This window comes from Lynx canadensis, chromosome A3, assembly GCF_007474595.2.
Source record: "Lynx canadensis isolate LIC74 chromosome A3, mLynCan4.pri.v2, whole genome shotgun sequence".
In the NCBI taxonomy this organism is placed as follows: Eukaryota; Metazoa; Chordata; class Mammalia; order Carnivora; family Felidae; genus Lynx; species Lynx canadensis.
The window spans coordinates 58,835,926-58,860,893 of NC_044305.1; the positions used below are offsets into that span (position 1 = coordinate 58,835,926).

The 24,968-nt window shown below is 40.4% G+C and overlaps 1 protein-coding gene across 2 annotated transcripts; it reads right to left on the minus strand.

Moving 5' to 3' along the window:
* Window positions 1-7,316: 7,316 nt before the first annotated feature.
* On the minus strand, window positions 7,317-23,752 carry PDCL3 (phosducin like 3). 2 transcript variants are annotated; one of them, XM_030310392.1, is made up of 7 exons: window positions 23,666-23,752; window positions 22,186-22,315; window positions 19,513-19,603; window positions 19,104-19,247; window positions 17,870-18,078; window positions 14,304-14,459; window positions 7,317-11,042 (listed from the first exon to the last, which is right to left on the minus strand). In XM_030310392.1, exons 1-6 carry the CDS (start codon window positions 23,669-23,671, stop codon window positions 14,317-14,319), a joined length of 723 nt encoding a protein of 240 aa, XP_030166252.1. In that variant the 5' UTR covers window positions 23,672-23,752; the 3' UTR covers window positions 7,317-11,042; window positions 14,304-14,316. The 2 variants fall into 2 exon arrangements, with proteins under 2 accessions (XP_030166252.1, XP_030166251.1); XM_030310391.2 differs by having other exon boundaries at window positions 7,317-14,459.
* Window positions 23,753-24,968: the final 1,216 nt, after the last annotated feature.

Genomic DNA, 24,968 nt, shown 5'->3' on the forward strand with positions numbered 1-24,968 from the left:
CTATGGAGAAAGGATGCTGGGGAAGGAGACTAAGAGAACCCAGTCCTGCCTTTTAGTCTGTATTTTCTCCAGCCCTTTATTCCTCTACTTCTCCAACCAAGCTTTAAAAAATAAATCCCAACTGGATGACCATTTTGGAAGCAAAATTAGAGTTGGGCCTCTTATTCTAAAATATATATTTTAATACATTTTATTTATAATTTAATATATTTTTATATACGTACATATTATATACTCACACAAAATTGAAATCATTTGTCTTTCAATTATGTGAAGAAATATTTTTTAGCTATGGCGAAAATAATACTTGGCTCATTAAGACACCTAGGTATCTTCATTAAATAAATAAGTTATGGTATACTGATGCTATGGAATACCAGTTAGCCACCAGTTTTCAAATGTAGTGCTGTATTATCATTAAAATATGTTCAGAATATATTGCTAAGCTTTAACAACATCAACAAAAATGCTAGAGCTATCTCCAAATCCATAAAAACACTGTCACGTGAAAGGATGTTCATCAAAATGTTAACAGTGCCTTATCTATGTGTATTTAGGCTCACTTACTTTCTTTGTATATTTTTAATATTTTTATATGGCAAGAATGCATTGTTTTAAAATCAGAAAAACAAGAGCTATTTCCATGAGCAAACAATGAATCCCTGCCTTTCGCATTACTATACTTGGCTGCTGAGGCAGGAGATAGATAGATCTATAGAAACACATAAGTATATAGATTGATAGAAGCATTGCCTTATGAGAACAATGGAAAACCTACATTCTAAGACTCAAGATGAACTGTACGGTTCTTACTTTCTTTGGAGTAACATAGTTCTTTCTGATACCCCTAACAAGGGTAATGGACAGTACAATCCATAACAATATACACTATAAAAATTCAAAACATAAAAGCAGTTGTGAGCAGAGGCCTTGGGTTTTCCAAGTCACAGGCTCGGGTAAAGCTTCTCTGCCTGGAACAGGCTCTTCCCAAGGCTCACATTTACAGTAAATGTAATTACACTTTAATGGCATTCATCTCATTCTGTCACTTTTTCCATAGCTCCTATTTTTAACCAGCACAATGGGAACATTTGTCCTCTGATTCACTGACGAGTTTTCAGGCCAGGAGTCTAGCTTTTAAAATGACAGTACCCTTAATCCTATCGCTGATTTTTTAAATGAAATAACAGCCTGTAATTAAAACAATGGAGCACAGGCAACCTCAGTGGGGTAAGAATAGCAACTCGGCACCAAATTCAGGTAATGGGATATATCAGCCACTGTGCTGGAAGGCAGGAAAGGGAGAACAAGGTTCTGATCCCAGCTTTTTGGCCTCGCAAATCACTTCAGTCCTGCACCACAGTTGTTATGAAAAGGGGCACTGATTCTTAGATTCCATCAGTCAAGCCCACCCAGTGGGAATGACAAAAGTCAACCCAGGGTTTCTGCTCCTCTGGAAGAGTCCCAGGTGAGTTCTGCCCACTCGAGCAATGCACTTGGGACTACCAGAGTTGATGGGGCAGTTGAGGTTCTCCGGTCCCATCATATACCATGGAGAGGTGAAGTCTATGTCAGCTCCCCTTAATTCTGTAACCCCACATTGTGGTGGGAGTGACTCTCTGTGATGTCTGGGGCTAGGTCACAAAAGGCTACATGGCTTCTTGCTAGCTGTCTTCACATGCTCTTGGGACACTCCATCTCAGAACCCAGCTATCAGGATGTACAAAGCTGGGTTATGACCAAGACACAGTAGGTGCTTCAAGCCTGGCCCCAGACATGGGAGTGCAGAAGCTCCAATCACCGGAATCCCTCCTAGCATCTTGAGTCTTCCTCACTGATCAACACTGTGGAGCAAAGGCAAGCCATGACCACTGGGTCTTGATCATGGAATTTGTGAGCACAATAAAAGGGTGGTTGCTTATGTCACTAGATTTGTGGTGGGTCCGTGGGCAGCAGTAGTAATTGGAACTCCATATCAGATGTAGGAGTTCAGATGTAAACACTGACATAGTGCTTACTGTGTGTGAGGCCCTGTCTTAAGCAAGATACTAATACTAATTTGCTTTATATTTACCTTCATCATAGCTCTGTGAGGCCTATACTATTATTGTCTATTTTACAGTTGAGGCAACTGAAGCTCAGAAAAATTAAGTAACTTGCCCAAAGTTGCACAGCTACCAAGTAGCGTTCAAATTGAAATGATCTAGCTCTAGAATGCATACTCTTAGACCACTTAGTAGGTACTCAGGTTCTGTCCAAATCTTTGGTACTAAACTTTATGTAACAACTCTACCTAGGCCCCAGCATCCACTCAGCATCCTTTCTTCCTTTCTACCTTCCTTGCCTTACTAAGATATGATCAGACACTCCAGGGAAACCCACCTATACTGCACACCTCAAGAAAACACTAATAGAAAGATGCTTTCTCCCAAGAAAAGGGCAAGTTCATTATGCACCTTTCAGACCAGCCTCTTGGTGACTCCTGGTCCTGACCTGATTTTTCCCAGGCTCCAGGCAGGGGCTAATTTACATTGCTGCAGCCACGCATGCAGCTTGAGATTGCTTCCTGACCTGCAAGCCCTTGCTTAGCAGTCATTTTGTTTGGGTACATGTTGAGTTCCTCGAGTTCTTGTGTGCTTACTCAGCAGGCCTGCTGTCTCCAAAAGAGGACGCTGCATGACAGTGGCCTTCAAGAGCCCTCTGGAGCTCTTAAGTGTTGGCTTTGTTTGCTTTTGTAAACATTTAACATTTATGCACACCCACTAGCAAATCCTGATCAATAAAGGATAATGTTTTGTGGTCTTTTAGCAGGTCTTTCTTAAACTCTACTTGTGCCATTTAAAAGTTTTTCCTAAAACCACAGGGTCAAACTCTGATTGTGGTGCCATTAGATCATGCAAAAATCCTACATAGATGTCTCCTCTATTCTAGGTATCAAAAATGAACAAAACATTTCCTTTGGTTGATCCTTTCCAAACAAATAAAAGCCCTGAGTAAAAAGCCCTAGCTTCTTACCCACCTACTATTTTATTTGCTACTTAAGTAATTGCCAGAGGGGCACCCAGATGGCTCATTTAGTTAAATGTCCTACTCTTCGTTTCTGCTCAGGTCATGATCTCATGGTTTGTGAGTCTGAGCCCCAATCAAGCTCTGAACTGACAGCATGGAGCCTGCTTGGAGCTCTCTCTCCCTCTCTCTGCCCCTCTCCACTTTCTCTCTCTCTCTCTCTCTCTTTCAAAATAAACAAACTTTTAAAAACTTTTTAAAAAGTAATTGCCAGCAAACATCACTGATTCTTCCCTCCATCCTCTCCCTCCCTCCCTTTCCACCCCTCTCTTTCAACTTTCCTTTCCTCCTTCCCTCTCTCCTTCTCCATCCTCTCTCCTTTCCTTTTTACTTTCCTTAAACTATGCACCTATTGGGTTTAGGGTAAGACCTACAGGAGGTCAAAGATACAAACGGACACTAGGAGAAGGCTGGTATAGCACCTATTTGATGTAAGCCACAGCATGTTACAAAATCATTAGTGGCAGATCCTATACACCTCAGAATTCACTTCAAAGAGATTCCCCCACTCCTCCACTATTCACTGACCAGCATACAAATGTACCCACTAACACTGATGTTCATTCTCCCAAGACCTCTCACTGCCAGGAATATTAGCAGCAGGATCTGCTGTGGCAAGCTGGGACAGATTAAACAAGACGTCTGGGAGGGAGTACTCAAGTTCAGAGCACTTTCACTCTGCTTCATGTCCTATTCCTGTTTGATTCTATTTTCTCTCTCATACTCACTCTAACACAATGAAAAACGGAGAATGTGCCTTCAACCCCAGTGATCTTCATCCTATCGTCTCTGAATATGGTTCTGTGCTGCTATGAGCTGTATATTATTCTAAAAGAATTCACATTTTAGAATCCCAAAAGGGAAGAGGAATGGCCTAAATGCTACATAGCCCAGTATATGGCCTGATGTGGCTCAAAACTCGTGTTAATGCCATTCCTGTAATTTAGAGGGCACATCCATCAAAAGGGCTGATGAATAGTATGAGATAACCCAATCAACCAATATGCAGTAGAGACTTGATAGAGAAAAGTCAGTCCAAAAGACAGCATTTAATCTACATGGAGGAAAGTTGTCTTGGGAAGTGACAAATATCACACTGTAAGCATATAAAATCCTCTTATGCTTTATACTGAGACTTTTACTTGCTAGGACACCAAGAAAATAAATCACCTAGAGTGAGAGAGGTATTACCTAACATACTAAAAAAATGTAGAAGTGCGCAGAAAAAAAATAGATTCTACAAGGAGGATTATGTAATGGTGGAAATGTAAAAGGGAAGCAAATTTCCCAAAGTTCCCCAAAGGTCAAAAGATATAATTTCAAGTTCTTCCCAAATTGCACTGACAAACTTTACCTCAAGAGTTTCCGAGTCATGGGAGGCCCAGTTTAGAATTGCAAGTATTAAGGCCTACCAATCAATCTCAAATGAGCAAATTTATCAGGATGCCAAACCCTAAATGCTTTCAAAAAAACAGGATGCTGGTGAGGATGACCATAATGACATCACTGATAACTACTATTATTACTACATCTACAACAATAAAACCTCAACAAACTGTGCTAAGTACTTTATAAATCTTAGTCCATTTAATCCTCAAGATAACCGTTATTTGTTGGATCCTTTTTACAAGGGAGAAAACCCAACGCACAGGGAGGTTAAACACACTCTACTGACAACATGACAAGCTACCAGCTCTGCTGCAGGTGATGATAAAGAGAAAGCTGTCTGCTCCATGAAGATTGGTCCTTTGGGGAGTAATTGGGAGTCACCCCAGGTTTTAGGGTGTAGTACTCAGCCTGACATAGTCAAGAATATCCTGTGTTGACTCTGAGGTAATCAAGTCTGAAGGATGGATTTGAATCAACGTAATTTCACTTTCAGTTACAAACCAGAATACCAATTTATTAATGGAGATTCCTAAACTTCCATTGGTTCATGGCTTAGTAATTTTTTCACTGTGCTCCTAAGAAAAAGAGGAAACATTGGGGCACCTGGGTGGCTCAGCTGGTTAAGCTTCTGACTCTTGGTTTCAGCTCAGGTCATGATCTCATGATTGAGCCCTGCATCTGTCTCTGCCCTGGGGCCTGCTTAGGATTCTCTCTCTCCCTCTCTCTCTGTCCCTCCCCTGCTCATGCACACTCATGCTCTCTCTCTCAAATAAACTTTAAAAAAAGAAAGAAAGAAAGAAAGAAAGAAAGAAAGAAAGAAAGAAAGAAAGAAAGATAGATCTAATCATTTCTTTTATGTACTTAGGGCCAAACAACTTAATGAGAATTTATGTTCTAAAAACTTTTAGCTGTTTGAAAAAATTTGAAAATTGAATGAAAATATACTTACTTCATTAATTACTAATGTGATGTGAGTGTTGGGCTCTGCACTTTCTCCAACCTTGAAATTTGATCAGACACTGTCACCTTCATTCCCTGCTCCATGTTGATTTTTGAGCTGTACCTGCTTTTATCACACCAACTGCCAAAAACCCTGCTTTGGAAAGATATGACATCATCAAAAGGAATGTAGTGCAAGCTAACACTTAATGTGACTACTTGGAGCTGGTATTTCCTGCAGTGTTTGATAAATTGCAGCATGGCTGTGTTTCCCTTGAAAACAGAAGATCCCATTCCTGTGAGCTTGCTGTGGGAAACTGGGGCACCTCAGTGCAGTTTGGGAACTGTATTAATTTACACTACAAAACATAACTGCCAAGTGTACTGAACTTCTCACATTTTTTCCCCAGTAACATTGGGAAACCAAAATAGAAAGCCTTTGGGACCCAGAGTCAGTAAGGGGGGCAACCTGGGGCTCACTAATCTGCTCTTTGATTTAGTTACTGCAATTACAGTATAGTCCAAGTACAGCTTGCATTAGTGGGCGTGTGTTTATTGTACTATTTCACTTGGATATCTCAAACCCCAGGATAAAACAAAAAGTTGCAAGTTATTCTTTTCTATAACATTTGCTAAAAGGCAAAGGATTGATTATTACTAACTACAACTCTTTATGAAATATATATGCATTTTTAAATATCTTTAAAAATTTTTCATCACCATCTTACAAAAAGTATTGGGTTTTAAGTTTATTTATCTTGAGAGAGAGAAAGAAAGTGGGGCAGAGACAGAAGGAGAGAGTGATTCCCAAGCAGGCTCCCTGCTGTCAGCAAAGAGACCAAGGCAGGGCTTGAACCCACGAACTGTGAGATCATGTCATGACCTGAGCAGAAGAGTCAAACATTTAACCGATTGAGCCACCAAGGTGCCCCAACAGTATTGTTTTTTTAATTTAAAAACAAAACTGTAGTCATTTTAATAAGTAGGTAAGGAACAGTAGCAGCATTTTTCCTATTAGGAAGCTTGTATTTTCAGTATTTTAAACGTCAATAAACAGAAATGAGCTAGAATGGTCAAGTTAAAATAAGCCACTGTGAGATACCTCATTTGACCAATGCTAAACACGTTTCCCCTCATTTTAACATCCCTGAGGTCAGGGTGCATCTTGCAGTCGCTGTTGGCCTGGGGGAACAACACTGTTACTGCTCGCCACCTTCTGGCTGGATCAAGAAGTGCCAGCATCAAACCTAGCAGAAGATGGTGTCAGAGTTGCACTCTTAAGAGCCCATTTTAGGAATGTCTTAACCAATGTGTTTGCTTCTATTTCCCTTCTTACGTATGCAGCAGAGTGATATCCAACAAGAATTTATTTTTGAATGTCTAAGAAATTTGTTTCAAATATATAAAATAGGACTAATTTCCATGCAAGTTCAGACTCACCTTGTACCACCAGCATCCCACCTAAAAGGCCACACTGTATCTGTCTGCCCAGGTTTTTCTCCCAGGCACAGACATTTGCTCAGTCTTTGTGCAGGCATAGACCAGAAGTGCAGGGGAGTTACCTCCTCTGGAAGCAGCCTTTGAGGGTTGGAGGGCAGGACTGGTAAATAAATAACTCAGGCTTTTGTCAGTGGATAGACTGTGCTGCTTCAAAGTCCTAAAGGGATTGAGTTCCTACTGTCTACCTATGGCACTGACCTGATTCTCAGCCTTATACTTGCCTTTTCCCTTCCCTGCCACCCTCTCTCAGCTCCCTCCTTCCTGCTCCCTGGAATCACCTCTCAAACTCTGCACCCAAGTCCTTGGCTCAGGCTCTGCATTTGGACAGATCCAAACTAAGACTTGTGCCTTTTATTACAGACATATGACAGTCAAGAACTGAAAACCACTTTCTTGGTTACAATTTCCATTTTGCCACCATATTTTTAAAATAAACTTTATTTTTTGGGTACAGTTTTAAATTTACAGAAAAATTAAGAATATAGTACAGATTTACCATATACCCCATACCCAGTTTCCCCATTACATTTTACAATAGTATGGTACATTTGTTACAATTACCAAATCAATATTATCATGCATAATCATTGATGAAGTCTACACTTTATTCAGAGTTCTTCTGTTTTTAGCTGCTTTTCTTTTCCTGTTCTAGGATCTCATCCAGGACACGTTACATCTAGTAGTCCTGTTTCCATAGGCACCTCTTGGCTGTCACAGTTTTTCGCATTTTTCTTGTTTTTAATAACCTTGACAATTTTGAGTTCTGGTAAGCTGTTTTGTAGAATGCTCCTCAATTGGGATTTGTCAGATGTTTGTAAAGAAGACCAAAGAGGTGAAGTATTATTTTCATGACATCATATCCAGGGTCCATACTAATAAATGACTTACCACTGTTGACTTTGACCATGATCACCTGCCTGAGACAGTTTGTCAGGTCTCTGTACTGCAGAGTTACTCTTCCCAGCCACCTTTCCACATTATAAACTTTGGAAGGAAATCATTACATGCAACCCACGCTTAAAGGTGGAATCTCTTAAGTCCAGAGTATCTACATAAATTATTTAGGATTCTGAATGAGAGATGGTTTCTTCTCCAATTATTTATCTACTCAATCATTTATCAGCATGGACTCATGGATTATACTTTGGGTTATAATACATTATTTATTTTGTTGCTCAAAGGGTTCCAGCTTTAGCCACTAGATCTTTTAGTTGCCTCCTTCATCCTTTTGACATATTCTTATCATTGTGAGTTTTTTGTTTTTGTTTTAATATTTCTTTCCTTTCTGGTGCTACAAGATGCTTCAGGCTAATCTTGTATATTTCCTGCTCCAGTTTTAGAATCAGCCATTTCTCTAGAGCCCTAGCTCCTTTTTTGGAGAACAGTATTAGAAGCCAGTATCTACAGGTCAGGTGTGGTCTTTGATACTAGAGTGTCATTGCTTTTAGGGTCACCTTAGCTGATAGAACAATGAAAAAAAATGTGTTTACTAGCCTATGTATGTTCACTATCTAAATATAAAATCATCTGTATCTATATTAAGTGAAACAGTTTATACCAATGTCTCCAACTCTAATCCATTACGCCATAGAGTAATGGAGCCATTTTAACCTCCTCTCCTTGCTATCTGTAACCCCACACTTTAGCAGTGAAACCGGACTCTTGCCATCTGCTATCCATTTAATTGTTCAAACCTAGTACATAGTCTAGCACTAACAGAATTATTAACCCGTACTACTGTGAGAAATAACTATCAACTAGAGTACAGTGCTTATACAGATTCTTTTGCCTTTCACCTTACAGATTCATTTCCAAGGTTACTTAGATCAGAACCCTTCCCTTGAAACCTCTTCTATTAGGTGGTTTCACACATTTGTAATACAGTTAGATTATTTTATCACATCCTGCATTCCATCCAGGGATCTCCTCTCTAAATGAAATTTTTAAATATGCATATATTAAGACTCACTCTCTGTACTATAAGGTTTATGAGCTTTGGCATATTGTCCTATCTCCACCATTATTGTATCATTCAGAATAGTTTCACTGCCCTAAAAATTCCATGTGCTTTACCTATTTCACCCTTCCACCCTCCCTCAATCCTCTGGCAACCTCTTTTTAGCCTCTCCATAGCTCCACCTTCTCCAGAATGACATATAATGGGAATAATATAGTATACAGCTTTTTCAGAATGGTTTAATTCAGTTAGCATCCATGTTTTCTGTGGCTTGATAGCTCATTTCTTTGTAATGCTGAACATTCCATTCTGTCAACATAGCACAGTTGGTTTATCCATTCATCTATTGATAGACATTTTGGTTGTTTTGGTGATTATAAATTAGCTGTTAGCAACATCTGTGTGCAGGTCTCTGTATGCATATGTTTCACATCAGTTGGTTAAGTACCTACAAGCATGACTTCTGGATAAGACTATTATTGTTCATTTACATTTATTGTGATTACTGTGTTAGGTTTCCAGCATTTTGGACTTCCTATGGTTTTGCCTTTTGGTTTTTTTTGTTTTTGGTCTTCTTTTAAAGTAAGAGGTTCCCACCCTCCATGCCCCCACTACTTTAAAAGTTACACACTCATTTTCTTTTATTGTTACCTTGAATGAAATATTTCTTACATGTGTATCTTTGCCAACCTCCTAAATCTACTTTTTAAGGGTCTAAGAACATTTGAACTCCAATTAAGCCTTCAACGTGTACCCTATTTTGTCTTGTTTTTTAGATCCATCTTGCTTTTAATATCACAAATAAGGCATTATTTGTACTGTTGTGAGTCAATGTTCATTCAGATTTACCCATGTTTTTTTGGTCACGATCCTTTCTTGAACTTCAGACCTTTCAACAGATGGTGGTCCTTCTGCACCACTCATCTTCTAAACTGAGAGTCTACTGATGACAAAACTACTCATTCTGTTGGAAATGTCTATTAATCCTCACTTCCAAAAATATAGATTCACTGGGTATTGATTCTTGGTTAGTAGTTTTTGTTTTTCTTCAACCACTGATACTGGCCATCTTTCTGGCTTTCCTTGCTGCTGAGAAGTCAGTAAGCCCTACCATTACTCTGTTTTGGGTAATGACTTTTCTGACTACTTGCACAAATCCAACATTCTGCAGTTTTACACACACACACACACACACACACACACACACACACACACACACAGTCTGTAACTCGCTTAGGACTTATACAGCTTTCTGAATCTGAAGGCTCATGTCTTTCATTGGTTCTAGAAAATGTCTTTATCTTCTCAAATATTACCAATTTCCAATTCTTTCTAAAACTCTTTTTAAGATTATGCTAGAACTTCTCAGTCTCTCCTCCACATTGCTTTCCTAATTTTTATATTTCTATCTATCTTTGTGTGTTATCTACTGGGTAATCATTTGGCTCTATTTTCCAGTTCGTTCTCTCTTCCATAGGTTGACAAGGGATTTATTTTTATATAAAGAATTCTTATTCCTTACTCTTATTAAACACATATTAAATATATTCATTTTATATCTTATATCTGAAAATTCCACTATCCTAAGTTTTTGCAGGTCTGACTGTACTATCTGTTTTCCACTGGCTCTCATTCAGGATACCTTATTTGAGGCATCCCGTGATTTTGTGGGTTTGTGATTTAGGACTATGAGCTCACGTTCCCTTGGAGCTTTATCTATAAAGAGTGTCTGAGGACTACATTAAAGCTCTGTTCTTACAGCGTGGATATGCAGTTGCTTTAGCCATGAGCTCAGGGGCATTACCAGCTTAAGATGACTTTATGAACTTGCTTTGAGAAGTTTTTAGACATCATGTAACATGAGAATTCAAACTGCTTTTGACCTCTGAGAATCCTTTCCTTTCTTGCCAGTTCAGCAACAATTTAAGAACATTAAAAAAAATTATCCAACATTTTGCGTTATTATCAGGTTATTCAGAGTATCTACTCCTTCACACACTGGAAATGCAAAGTCCCTAAAGTCTAATTCATGACATCACTGAAAGGCAACATTGATAAAGTAGAGGTAGAGCATCTAGATTGTTCTCCTGTTTTATCAAGCAAGGTGAAAGTGGTGAGTAGAAAGCTAGAATGGTTGAGGTTTTCTTTGGCGATGGCCAGGTGACATTATCAGGAAATGTGTCAGCTGCTCCTAAGAGAGACCAAGACGGAAGTTACTTCTTTCCCAGTAACCAAAGTCCAGAGAAGGCAGTCAAGAGCTGGATTATACTGGTTCCACAAGGTCATCAGGAATATTATCCTTACAGCTTTTCCTCTATAAAGATGCCCTATAGCCCAAGTAGTCTTCAACCACATCTACACTCCTGTCAGAAAGTAAGGGGTTAAGTCCAAAAAGGGCACATGCCAGTCATCTGTCCCTCTGAAGAGGCTTGTCCAGCCAACTTCCCCACCTCCATCTGGCAATCCATGGCTCCAAGGAGACTGGAAGTTTAATCTTTTGGCTGGTCCCATTGCTGCTGGAGTAGAACTGGAGATTCCTGGATACTTGATAGGCAAATAGCAGTCTCTGCCACAGAACCTGAACATTTTCACTGTGTGAGGCTCCACATCAAGGGAGAGACTGAAATCAAGATGGTAATTTACTGCTGGAACAAGTCCTTAAGAATGTGGGAGAGAATACAGCCAAAAGCACAAAGGGAGGGTTTAAACTTGGAGACTAGACACATCTTCACTTGAGACTAAACGGAACAGAAAGAGAAGACAAGACACTGCGCAAGTATGGGATGGTTAAGACTAGAAACCAAGGGGATTCCTTGTAGCATGCAAATGACAAGGTCTCCTGTGGAGGTCACTGAATTGTGGTGGGAGGGGGCATGCAGGAGGCAGAAAGCCTGGACCACCTGCTATGGGAATGTAAACAGTATAAAAAATGCTGTTATGTTTATATTTATATAAAATATAGAGAGAGATTATTTGCACTTGTCACTTCTGGTCTCATTATATAAGAAAACTGAATTTAAAGCTGGAGGTAATAAATGACAAAAACAACTTAGGCATTGATGACAGAGGACAGTCTTCTTAACATTCCTTTCATAACTCTCAAAAAGTGCCTTTCATGTCTAGGGTTTTGTTTTTGTTTTTTTGTTTTTTTTAATTAAGAGAGAGAGAGGGTGCAAGTGAACAAGGGTGAAGAGAGAGAGAATCCCACAAGGGGCAGAGAGAGAGAGCAGGGCTCACCAGGAGTGGGGCTTGTGCTCACCCGAAACAGGGCTTGAGCTCACCCGATGCAGGACTCCAACTCATGAACTGTGAGATCATGACCTGAGCTGAAGTCATAACCGACTGAGCCACCCAGGCAACCTCCAGTACAACTTTTCTGAAGTACTTCTGAGCCACCCACCCTGGAAGCTCTGTGTCAGGTATGTGCCAAAGCAATGGTCTGCAACCTTGGGGAGTGAGGATATAAATTTAGGTTTGCAATGAGATAAGCATATACAATTCATTCACATCCTCTTCTTCCTCTAGAGAGGAGGAAAATAAGGAAGAATCAATTTGATTTGATTATATAGTCTTAACTCCATTTCACTTCTCCCAATTATCATCCCAACTTTCCAGAACCATTTCTTACCACTGAATAAAGGGCTACCTAGCACTTGCTTAACACCCTTCCCCAAAATCCCTTCCTCTAAACACTGAAAGACAGCCTCTAGGTAGCCTTCTTGTTTGCTTTCCCTGTGTGGAATTAGATGAACTCAATGCTTAAGGATCCAACTGTATCCCCTCTGTCATATCACAAATGCCTCACATGAAACAGAAAATTAGTGGTAAATATTACGGCAAAGTCTCCCCAAATTAACTAACCTGTAGAAATTTGCAGGTCACGTTCTAAATCACAACACTCATGTTAGGAGAGAGATGTTTCTCTGTTTAAATCGAGTTCAGTCAGCATGACTAAATAGCTGCCTGGGGCCTGGGTGCCATGTGGCCAGACAGCACTCATCAGCCAAGTCCAGAGGCACCTGAGCTCTCCTTAAGCTCCCACTAAGAGCATTAGCCGGGCATGGAGGCAAGATGATGAAGCAGTTTTCACACTTCCACAGATCAAAGTGGCATAGTGAGTATCTAGAACTACATCCTGCATGGGCTCCAAAGTGGAATAAAGCCTGCTATTTTCCATCACAGTAGGTATTACCCCCCACCATGCTCAAGCACTGTTCTCTCAAGAGTTGTGAGCGTTGCAGTGCTCAGGCAAATGCAGCACTCAAGCTTTTCACCTTTATTCTTCCCACAGCATTTCATTTTAATGTCAGCTAACAATAGAAAATCCAAGAAGGCAGCTCTCCCACAAAACCCATGGAACTGGCATGTGAGTGATAGAATTGACCACGCTTATATCAACCCTGCAATTAAAATTTCATGAAAAATCATTCAAAGTAAATTGTTACATAGAACACATTTTTAAAAGCAGCACTGACTCTTATGTGTGTAGAAAAATAAATATTCACTAACACGGACACTTCTGACAGATCAAAATGGGTCACAGCTGTTGTTACTCTGAATTATAGCAAAAATAAATTTTGCAATATAATCTGAAGGAACTCCAGGCCCTCTAGAATTCATATTTTTAATATTCAAACCCACATTGAGTACTACATCATTCAACACAAATATTAGAGAAAAATATTACCCCTAATTTTTCTGTTAATGTCAATTTGAAGAGGGTTAAGTGCTAAGATTCTAGTTCAGAAAACACCTTGCCATTTTTTTTACTGACTGAGATACAGTTTATCATTTTATGTGTTTATTATCTGTTTACAAAAAAGAATTTAAGGTGGACTTTTACAGTAATTGGGATTAACTGACATCTCAACAGTCTGAGACAAAAATTATTTTAACTAGAAAAAAACATTTAAGCAAAAATGGCAATAAACTGGAATCATTTAGTTATTGCTTTCATAGGACAATGTTTTATAAAAATTATTGCCTATTTCTTCTAAATAGGACAAATACTAGGATTTTTCCTATCATTCCTTTAATAATTCTATTGCTAGCCTTATAAAATAAAAATAAATTATAATGTGACTACAAAACTTAGTTTGCAATTTTCCACTGTAAAACCTCCTCACATTATTAAAAGACACTCCACATTTCCTCATATATAGTTAAATGTGGACAAATAGTGAATAGACAGTTTGATAGCTTAAAATACAAGTGAGGAAAACATAGACATCTGTCATACCAGCAGCTGGTTTTTATTTTTATTTTTTTAAGGAAATGTTATTAATTTAAAAAGGGAGTTCCAAGAAATGTAATAGGATTCCCAGTAATGATTTCTGAGATCTATGAGATTTGAAACGTAATTATAAAAGGCTAAAAGCCAAAGACATTTCTACTTTAACCTTTTTCAAAAAATCCAGATGATCTGTCACATCAAGGAAGTTTGGCACATTACCGAGGCCATAGTCTTAGTCATCCTCAGAATCACTGTTCCTTCTTGTGGGGATAGAGCACCGCACCGAGGATAGCAAAGTGTCTTCAATTGGTTTCTTAGGGTTTTCCTCCAGATCTGTCTTGATTGCTCCAGATTCTGACAGTTTCCACTCCAACTCTACGTGACAAAGAAAAGCCAAATCACCTAAGACAGTCAGCACAAGACCCTCGTCCTCAAGCCCATCAAGCCAGTTTTTTTCTAAGCAGAAACTATGATCATCAACATTTGATGACAATTTTAGTGCTACAGTTATAAGGTGCCTAGAAGAAAAAAAAATCAGACCCTTAAGGAGGAAAACAAAATACTTTCAAATGCTTTTTCAGAAGATGAGATCAAATGAGATATTACATATACAGTAAAACCTTGGTTTGCAAGTATAATTCATTCCAGAAACATGCTTGTAATCCAAATCACTTGTATATCAAAGTTAATTTCCCCATAAGAAATAATGGAAACTCAGATGATTCATTCCACAACACAAAAACACTCATATAAAAATGATTACAATACTGTAAATGTAATATAAAATAATAAAATACAAAATATAAAGAAAAATAAACAAATTAACCTGCACTTAACCTCTCAAAACCTTCATGGCTGATGTGGAGGAGACAAGAGAGGAGGGTTATGTATAGGACGACTTTCACTATCACTAATGGAATCACTGCTATCTATTGGCTCAATGGACTCTCTGCATGGGAACCATTATATATGCTGGCATGGATGTTGACTACAGTACACTATTAATAAACTCTTGTCATCTACTGTATTTAATGTATAAAGCAGCAGAGGAAAGGGTCTATATCTGCAGGCAGCCTGACCTAGAATGAAACAAAGCATTCCCAAGCTTACTCGTGTATGGAAAAGCAAAGGACAGTTCATTGGTGCTTTGAAGTGACAAAGAATACACTAGTGCCAGTTGTGGGCACCTTCCAATGTTCTGAAAAAACACTGATTTCTGCTAAACAGTGTGGCCTGAGACCAAGCATCCAAAATGATCACCCACAATCCCTCAGACTGAGAGAGAGAGAGAGAGAGAGAGAGAGAAAGAACTACCACTGGCTCAGTTTGATTGTGTGACATTCAGCATCATGTACTACTCATATTGCAAGACACTGCTCGTTTACCAAGTTAAAATTTATTAGAAATGCTTGCTCATCTTGCACAACACTTGCAGAATAACTTACTTGCAATCCAAGGTTTTACTGTATTTGAACCTACATGGTAATTAAAAACCAAAGACTAAACCTGTTTTCTAATGACTACCGCTTCTCAACTTGCACAGTTTTCCAGGAAAGAAATCATCATGAAACATTCAAAGGAAATACTTTTCACAGTCCTTCTGGCAATCTAATCATTAAGTCTAATTTTAGTTAACAAAAGGAAATTCTTAGGCCTCATGTCCAGCATCTCAGTCTACTAGAGTCAAAGGATAAATGTATGATGACATCCCAGAACTTACACATTTGTCTGAAGTAATAAAAGCAGTACCAAGAAAATAAATCAGTGACTAAAACCTCAGTTCCTGTATTTCACTTGTTTATTTATTTTGGGAGAGAGGGGAGCACATGTCCATGCAAGCAGGGGAGGAGCAGAGAGAGGGAGAGAGAATCCCAAGTAGGCTCCACACTGTTAGTGCAGAGCACAACACAGGGCTCGATCTCGTGAACCATGAGATCAGAACCTGAGCCAAAATCAAGTCAGACGCTCAACTGAGCCACCCAGGTGCCCCTCACTCTCTTGTAATCAATGAAACTCCACAAGGATGTGAGACCTCGTGAAGTGAAATCAAGGGATACATTTTGCATTGCAGAAAAGACTCCAAGCAGAACTAAGGACTACATGAGAGACTACAACAAACAGCAAACAGGTTTAAGTGATGCTCTGCCAATTAGATAACTCCATTAAAATATGACAACCACTTTATTTAAGTCATATTAATTTAAAATGCTCCATGGAGATCATTAACACCAGTGTTTACAACTCTAGGTACCTCAGTTGAATGTTATGAAAATGCAACAAATTTCTTAAAAAAAAAAATCTTAATTCTGATTCTTGACTCAAGAATATATTTAAATCCACCTATACATATATACATACGTATATGTATAGGTGTACGTATTAATGTTATTATTCACTTCCATGCAATAATTATAAATTCACTAATCCTCAAATTATTCTACAAATAAAGACTGTAACTACTATCGAATACCCCTCTCTGTCCCCTCATGGTAAGATTCAAAACACCAGAGGGGCACCTGGGTGGCTCAGTCAGTTGAGCAACCAACTTCAGCCCAGGTCATGATCTCATGGTTCACAGGTTCAAGCCCCATGTCTGGCTCTGTGCTGACAGCCAGAACCTGGAGCCTGCTTCGGATTCTGTGTCTCCCTGTCTCTCTGCTTCCACTCATGCTCTGTCTCTCTCTCCAAAAAATGAATAAACATTAAAAAAAAAAAAAAGAGTAAGATGAAAACATATAGTTTAGAAATATTTAGAAATGCTGTATGCCTTTGAAGATTTGAATAATGTATAACTGATGTAATGTGTGTATGTATGTACACATGCTATACTTATCTCACAAGTATCTTACATAAAATAGTTACATAAAATAGTATGTAAAGTCACATTTGAACATTTTTTTATTTTATTTTTTTACTTTTTTTTTTTAATGTTATTTATTTATTTTGAGAGAGAGACAGAGAGCACGAGTAGAGGAGGGACAGAGAGAGAGACACAGAATCCAAAGCAGGCTCCAGGCTCTGAACTGCCAGTATGGAGCCCGATACAGGGCTTGAATCCATGAAACGTGAGATCATCATGACCTGCGCTACAGCCAGATGCTTAACCCAATTTGCCACCCAGGCACCCCTAATGTTTTTTTTTAAAGCACAGGTGGACACATTATTTCAATGAGTGACTTAGGTGGAAACCCTTGGGCCTCAGGTTCTCTCTTTCATGCTATGAGTATGTACATAGTTCAACACCTCGTGTAACAGGTAGAAAGGAATAAAAGACACGTCCTTCAGGAATAAAAGGATATATCCTTCAGGAGTTAAGAGGCAGAATTCAATAAACTTCTAATTTAACTTAAAAGCCACTAAGACATTCAACTGAGAAAATATTCTTAAACATTTTTATGCATGTCAGTATAAAAAAGTATAAATACCAGTAATATGTTCATGTGAATTAAACAAAAAATGAATGCTGAGATCTTTAGTTGTAACTTAAAACATACCCAACTACAGGGGCAAATAAAACCTATTAGACATAAGTATTAAGTATACATATTTTAAAGTCCATTGTGTCCTCTTTTAATAGAATTATTAGAGCCCAGTTGTAACTGCCCCCAGTGACTCATCTAATGAGAGATTAAATGTGCTTCTTTCCTTTTGACAACACACAGGGGCAAAGATGACTTTGACGTATCATCTAACACATGTCTGTTCAACAGAAACATCCCCTCATCATCTCTAACATGCACTGGTCATCGCTCACATGCCCTAGACCACCTCAAAGAAGCCCTTACCATCTATTGTCAGGTTCATGCCACCAAACACCAGAGGTCCAATAAATTGAGCCTTGATATCTCCTTCAAGGTAAACAAATATCGTAGGCAGATTCCTATCAGGATAATTAGGTATGCAGGTTGTTGAAATGGCTTTGATAAATTTGACATCAGGAAACTTCCTGGCAAGTCCACTGAAGTGCTGATTTATGAGGGCACAGAGGGGAATCCTGTAAAATAGAAATGGGAAACAACAGTGAGTGAGAAAACCTATAAAACAGAAATTGAAGCAACTGTGATTCTGCATTTATATTGGGTAAAGCTCAACTACCCTTCTACCCTATGTAAACCCTAATAGCTTCACAAATGATTCTGCTACTCCAGTCAAGATGATTAAACATTTTTTAAAAAACCTTTCTGGGGGCGCCTGGGTGGCGCAGTCGGTTAAGCGTCCGACTTCAGCCAGGTCACAATCTTGCGTTCCGTGAGTTCGAGCCCCGTGTCAGGCTCTGGGCTGATGGCTCAGAGCCTGGAGCCTGTTTCCGATTCTGTGTCTCCCTCTCTCTCTGCCCCTCGCCCGTTCATGCTCTGTCTCTCTCTGTCCCAAAAATAAATAAACGTTGAAAAAAAAAAATTAAAAAAAAAAAAAAAAACCTTTCTGATAAGTTCAGGGAAAATAAAGAACTCAAAATCTAAAATGCAATTTAATTTGACTCAGTAGTAACTCAAAAAAACAGCTTCAATGTAAAAGATAATTATTATGCCCACCTATATGAGAGAACATTCAAGATTCAGAAGGAGTGAAAAAGGTCAGAAAGTATTTCCTGCTTTTCAAAAAATTTCTACACAAGTACACAGTAGGAGAATGAAGCTGGAAGTGAGGCACAGCGGAGCACCACTGCGTCACTTGCCTGGAACAATTATTATAAAGGTCACCCCCGACATCTACGAGAATGATTCACTACATGCAATTTTGAAATGCCAGAGTTTCTCTAGAAGGATAAATAAGGAATTCTTTTTCAATAAAAACAATCTTCATTGCTATGATGTAATAAAAAGCATTCTTATTAGTCACAAATATTAATTTGAAAGTCTAAAGACAAAAATTAGGCATTAGGTTTGGGCAAATCAGCAACAAAAACAAAATACTAGTTTAAAAAACAAACAAACAAAACCTCCAATGTGGATTAAGCCTGGGATATCCAAGGCATAAATTCAAATTAACATTTAAGGATAGTGCATAAGGTCAGCTCACCCTTGTTTGTAAAGGTGCAAGATTACCCACAAGCCCTCACCGGCTTTAGTAACTTCTTGAACATAATCCTTTCCTGAGATCTCCAAAACTTCTCCAAATTTATTCTTTAGTTGAGTTGCTTTCCACTCAGCCAGTCTTTGCTGCCTGTACCGCAGAAGGAGGAGAAAGACATCTTACACATCCAGCCCACACGTCCCACACACCTTTCACACAGCAACCTTTATAAAGATCCATGTTTATTTATTTGCCACATGGCAGAAGTCCAAGACTAGTTCACTGAAATCTGCAAATTACTATTTAATTATACAATCCTTTCCAAATGTTATCTCGGTCAGAAAGTTAACTTTTCAAAAGACACACATTTTAGTGCCACACAAAAAAACAAACAGTCCCTCTGGGTGGCACTAACCTGTACATTTCAATAGCACGTTCATCTTCCTCATTAAACTCGTCTTCATTTTCTTCCAGCTCTTCCAAAGTCATATCTTCATATGTTTTCACTGAATGTAGTTAAGTTAGCAAAAACCAAAATATTTAAAAGATGAACAAACTTGCATTTTGTTTTTCCTCCTTTTCTTTTCTCCTAAAGATGTGCATGCAACACCAATAAAACTCACTCGGCAAAACCAAAATAAAAAATACTGAAGGTATTACACTAGTAAATAAGAACTTAAGTGTGTTTTAAAAAAGATAGGCCTGGGGCGCCTGGGTGGCGCAGTCGGTTAAGCGTCCGACTTCAGCCAGGTCACGATCTCGCGGTCCGTGAGTTCGAGCCCCGCGTCAGGCTCTGGGCTGATGGCTCGGAGCCTGGAGCCTGTTTCCGATTCTGTGTCTCCCTCTCTCTCTGCCCCTCCCCCGTTCATGCTCTGTCTCTCTCTGTCCCAAAAATAAATAAACGTTGAAAAAAAAAAAAAATTTTTAAAAAAGATAGGCCTATGTTGACATATGCAGCAGAACTGACTCTCCTACCTCCATGCAATTGTAGGGATATGAATGAGAAGTTTCCCAAGTTTATAAAACAAGAGAGTTGTATTTGCCTAAACTCACCTGATCTGCTCTTCAAGCACACACACCCATGACCTGGAGTATTAACAATTCTGTCTCTGATGACACGGGGGATACCAGTGGGTGTCCTCCCTGGCACACCTTCCCTAGAGTTAAAGGGATTATTACAGGACTTCTGGTTCTTCTCTTGTGAGTGGTAGGTAGGCAGCTCTCTTTCCTTTTAACCAACTGCTACAAAATCTCTATTTCGTTTTTACTGCCATATTCTTGCTTCTTGACATCAAATCAGATTTTTTTTTTTTTTAATTTTTTTTTTCAACGTTTATTTATTTTTGGGACAGAGAGAGACAGAGCATGAACGGGGGAGGGGCAGAGAGAGAGGGAGACACAGAATCGGAAACAGGCTCCAGGCTCTGAGCCGTCAGCACAGAGCCCGACGCGGGGCTCGAACTCACGGACCGCGAGATCGTGACCTGGCTGAAGTCGGACGCTTAACCGACTGCGCCACCCAGGCGCCCCTCAAATCAGATTTTTATCCTCCAACCCCAACTCCAATACTAAACAAATTGCTCTTATCAAGATCAACAATGACCTCCACTTCCTGATGGATGAGCAGCATTAATCCAACCCCCCATGGCCTTCTCTTTGAAAGATGGTCCTCCTCTGGCTTGCAGGATGCCTTCCCTCGTCCTCCTTCTTTCTATGACCGCCCTTCCTTTGAACCTCTGCTGATTTGACTCCTTTTTTTATCTATACCCACTCCCTTGGTGACTGCAACTCATGACTTTATGCCTCCAGCCCACACTTCTCTGATTTGGAGAAAAACATGGCCAACAGCCTACCTATCATCTCTACTGGACTAATAAAAATCTCAATGTTACTGTGTTCCAAAGAGAGCTCCTGATCCTAGCTCCAAACTGCTACTCACCAAGCCTTCCTCATCTCAGTTGGTGGTCCCTCCATCCCTCAGGCTGCTCAAGCCCAACACCCTGCAGTCATCTTTCGCTTACTTTTCCTCACGCCCCTCACAGGATCCACCAGAAAAGCCTATTGGCCCTACCTTCAAATTATTTCCAGATCCAACCTCTTCTCACCACTTCCACCAACACCATGCAGGCTGGTCCAAGCCAATCGTACCTCCTGCCTGAATTAGTGCAGTAGTTTCTATACTAAACTGTCTACTTCCTGACTTTCTGCCCATCTTGCATGCTCAGTAAGGCAGCAGCAGGAGGGTGCTGTCAACATGTCAATCCTCTGTTCAAACCTCTAGTGATTCCCACCCCACTAGATATAAAAGCCAAGGCCTTTATTAAAAGATACAAGGTCCTCAATGGTTGGACCTCTAGTTGCCTCTCTGAACTTACTACTCTTTCCCAGTCATATTGGCTTCCCAGTTGATTCTCTAACATGCTCTTCACTTAAGTAGCTTGATTCAACTCTTAGGTCTACTCAAAGTCACTCCTACTGAGGCTCTTTCTGACCCTATCTAGAATTACACTCACCCCTCCTCCCACCCTTTTGAGGCCTTTCCCTGCTTTATTTTCCTGTATTTACTTATGTATTGCTTATTGTCTATCTCTCCCAATAGAATGTAAGTGCCATGAGGACAGGGATTTTTGTCTGGCCTGCACACAACTAAAGCCCCAATGCTTAGAATTACACCTGGCAGATGATCATTTAATAAACATTCACTGGATAAACGCTTTCTAATGAATCCATCTCTAAATTAGCTCCAATGTATAAACAGAAGACAAAAGTACTAGCCCCTGTGATCAATGGGACAAAAAGTACAACTCAAGTATTTTCTTCAGGTTTATCATGTGCCCATCTGACACAGACAAGAAATTATGGAAATGAAGGAGGCCTCTGAAGTCCCATTTCTAAAGCCCAGGAAGTTGAAGGTTAGAGAAAGCCTGTGACTCGCCTGAAGTCCCAGAGTTAGTGCCCATTCCAGCACTCCAATCTCTGGCTCCCAATTCCTGCTCAGAGCATCCTTCCACCAAACCACTTAGAGACCTAGAAAGTTGTTTCTTACCCCAGAGAGAGACAGAACAAAAATGAATGTAAGCAAGCTCACCAACTGACTGCTGAAGGACTCGCTGTTCCTCCTCTTCTGCCTCCTTTTCCAGGTCTTTCAAACTTTCCTTTGAGGGCAAGATGCCCTTTTTGCGTAAGATGTCATTCCACTCAGTGTCTGCATTGGGGTCCTAGTGCAAGTGGACCAAGGATACCATGAGTGCAAAGTCCACCATGGAGAGTGTCATACTGGGGAAAGGGTCGAATGCGAAAGGTGGAGGGAAGAGGAATTCAAACCAAATTATACTGTGACCTATTTCTGAGAAAGTGCCACATGACCCACAGCCCCTGTTCTTTTTCCTGTCCTTCACTGCACCTTCACTCTGCACCCCCTTAAACATACACACCCAGGAATTAGTCTTGGGTAAATATCAGGATATGATGCACAGATCAGTATCAATGCTGTACCAAGGCTGAGATGATTTTTCAGTAATTTAATTACTGACTTGGAGTGATTCATTCAACAGATATTAAGTACCCACTATATGTAAATTATTGTAATACACAGTAGGGAAGGATGGTGTCACCTATTTTACAGTTGAGAGAAAGAGGCAGGCAATAAACAAATAAATATACACATATATATATATTACACATTGTGGCAAGTGCAATGATCAACAGGCTGCTGACCTAGAGGGTTGCAAGAGGTTTGCATTCCACAGGATAGGCAAGTAAGAAATTACTCTCCAGGCAGAGGGACCAACATGTGCAAACGGCCCAAGAGCAGAGATACGGAGTATCTCAAAGTTCTGAGTGACTGCAATACAGTCAGGAGTAGAATCAGGAGAGCCTGATGCTAGGCGGCTTCATTTTCTTTCACTTTAAGTTTTAGGCCAATTTCATTAGAAAATTCCAGATACGGGGGGAAAGGAGGCCAATTTGAGTCTATTTTAAGACTGAAGAGAGAGACCCCAGGGCTGAGCTCTGAAAGCCAGGGAATCTGAAAGGGAGCACACTTCAACCTAAACACCAACGTTAGGGAGAAAGAGGATGTAACTATCCACTCAACCAGCTCTAAGTGGTTTCAGGAACACAGGTTCCGCCACTGTTTCAAGTTACCGGACCTCCAGGTCGGCCCCTTCCCTTCTCCGAGCCTCAGCTTCCACATCCACACAAGGAGCCTATAACACCCCCACTCAGGTGCTACGGAAATTAGCAAATAGGAAGTAACCCTGCCAGGTGGGATGCGACGAGTCCTTCACAGGCTTTGCAGGATCTGACCTCAAGAAGAGAGAGCCCCCTAAGGCTGAGATTTGGAGGGGTTACAACTGTGGGAGTGTGGAGGCCCAGCCCGCAGTTCCTCGAAGGGACCACGCCCGCCCTCTCGCACTGCGCCTGCGCCGGGCCTAGACTCGTGTGACCTCCCCGGCGTCGGTGGCGCCCAAGCGCTTCCCACAGTCCCAGCCCGGACGGTCCGCCGATGACACGCGGGGCAAACGAACTGCGGCAGTCGCCAGGACTCGGCCCCCCAGGTTCTTTACCTGCATCTTGTCTCAAATCGCTTAAGCCAGGCCCGCCACGGTGCGCCTGCCCCTCAGCTCTTTTCGGCGCACGCGCACAGCCACCGCCCAGCCTCTTCCCCCACCGCCGCCCTTCGTCCCGCCCCCTAGGAGTGAGCTGGGCGGAGCCAGGGTGTAAGCGAGGCCTCTGAGCCTGCGTACGCTCCTCAAGAAACCGGCGCAGAAGCTGTGCGCAGGAGCGAGGGAGGGTCTGCCTTCTGTCTGCCCGTGCCACTCGCCTCACGTGACCCGGAACCAGGTTTCGGTGCTACCTTATTAGGGCAGGTTTTCATCTTTGGAGAGTTAGGGGTGGATGGAGGAGGTTAATACGAGGTATGCGCTATATATTGCCGCAGACCCAGTCATTATAAAAGAGGTCATGGCTTTTTCAGTCAGAAATAGAAATGTGTTCAGTGATCCGATGTTAGAATTAAAAATGATGCAGGGTCGTCCGGTATTCACTGGCTGTCATTTCAGCGCGGGACTATGCAATTAATTCATATGGCACGTATTTATCGAGAGCCTGCTATGTACCAGGAACTATTCTAGGCTCTGTGGATAGAGCAGTGATCACAAGAGACAAAAACAGAAAGGTGAAAGTCATTTCACCTGGTTAAGCGTGGTACAAATTTGCAAAAGTGCTTAACCCGGTATCAGCAGAATCTTATTGTAAAATGCAGGAGCTGGGCTCCAGAGTTCTGCCTACACAGCACTCACAATTTGAGTTAAGAAAGCAATAGCCCTTTTGGGACACCTGGACTAACTTGCTGCCTCTCGGCAACCAAACAGACACAAATAATGTGTATCCACATACCTGTGGACTAGGCGTATGACTCCCAACTTTGGCTGTTCATTAGAACCACCTGGGAGTCTTCAAACATTGCAGCTATTCGGGGGTCCATCCCCAGTCAAATTAAATTCCTGGAGAAGAAACCAGGAACTGGTATGTTCTTCAAGATACTCAGGTGTTGCTAATATGCAAAACCATTGCTATACAGAGATGTCCATTTTCTCCAAGTTCATGTGTAAAATTTAACACAATCTTAATTTTAAAAACCAATTATTTTCTGAGGCTAGACAGGTTGATTCTCAAAAGTTTTTATGATGAAATAAACAGCAAGAATGGTAGACTGAGGGGACAGCTAGCCCCTATCAGATATTAAAATAATGTGCTATTGGTGCATGAATAGGCAAGTAGGTCAATGGAGCAGCAAGTTCAGAATTTATCTACAAATAGAGCCAAGTACATACAAACGTTAGTGTATGCTTAAGATGGCATCTCAAT

Coding starts and splice junctions, on each gene's coding strand:
- PDCL3 (XM_030310392.1), bottom strand. Junction 19,604..22,185: donor AGTCCTTCAGCAGTCAGTTG/GTGAGCTTGCTT, acceptor AACTACATTCAG/TGAAAACATATGAAGATATG. Junction 18,079..19,103: donor TTGCACCTTTACAAACAAGG/GTGAGCTGACCT, acceptor TCTATTTTACAG/GATTCCCCTCTGTGCCCTCA.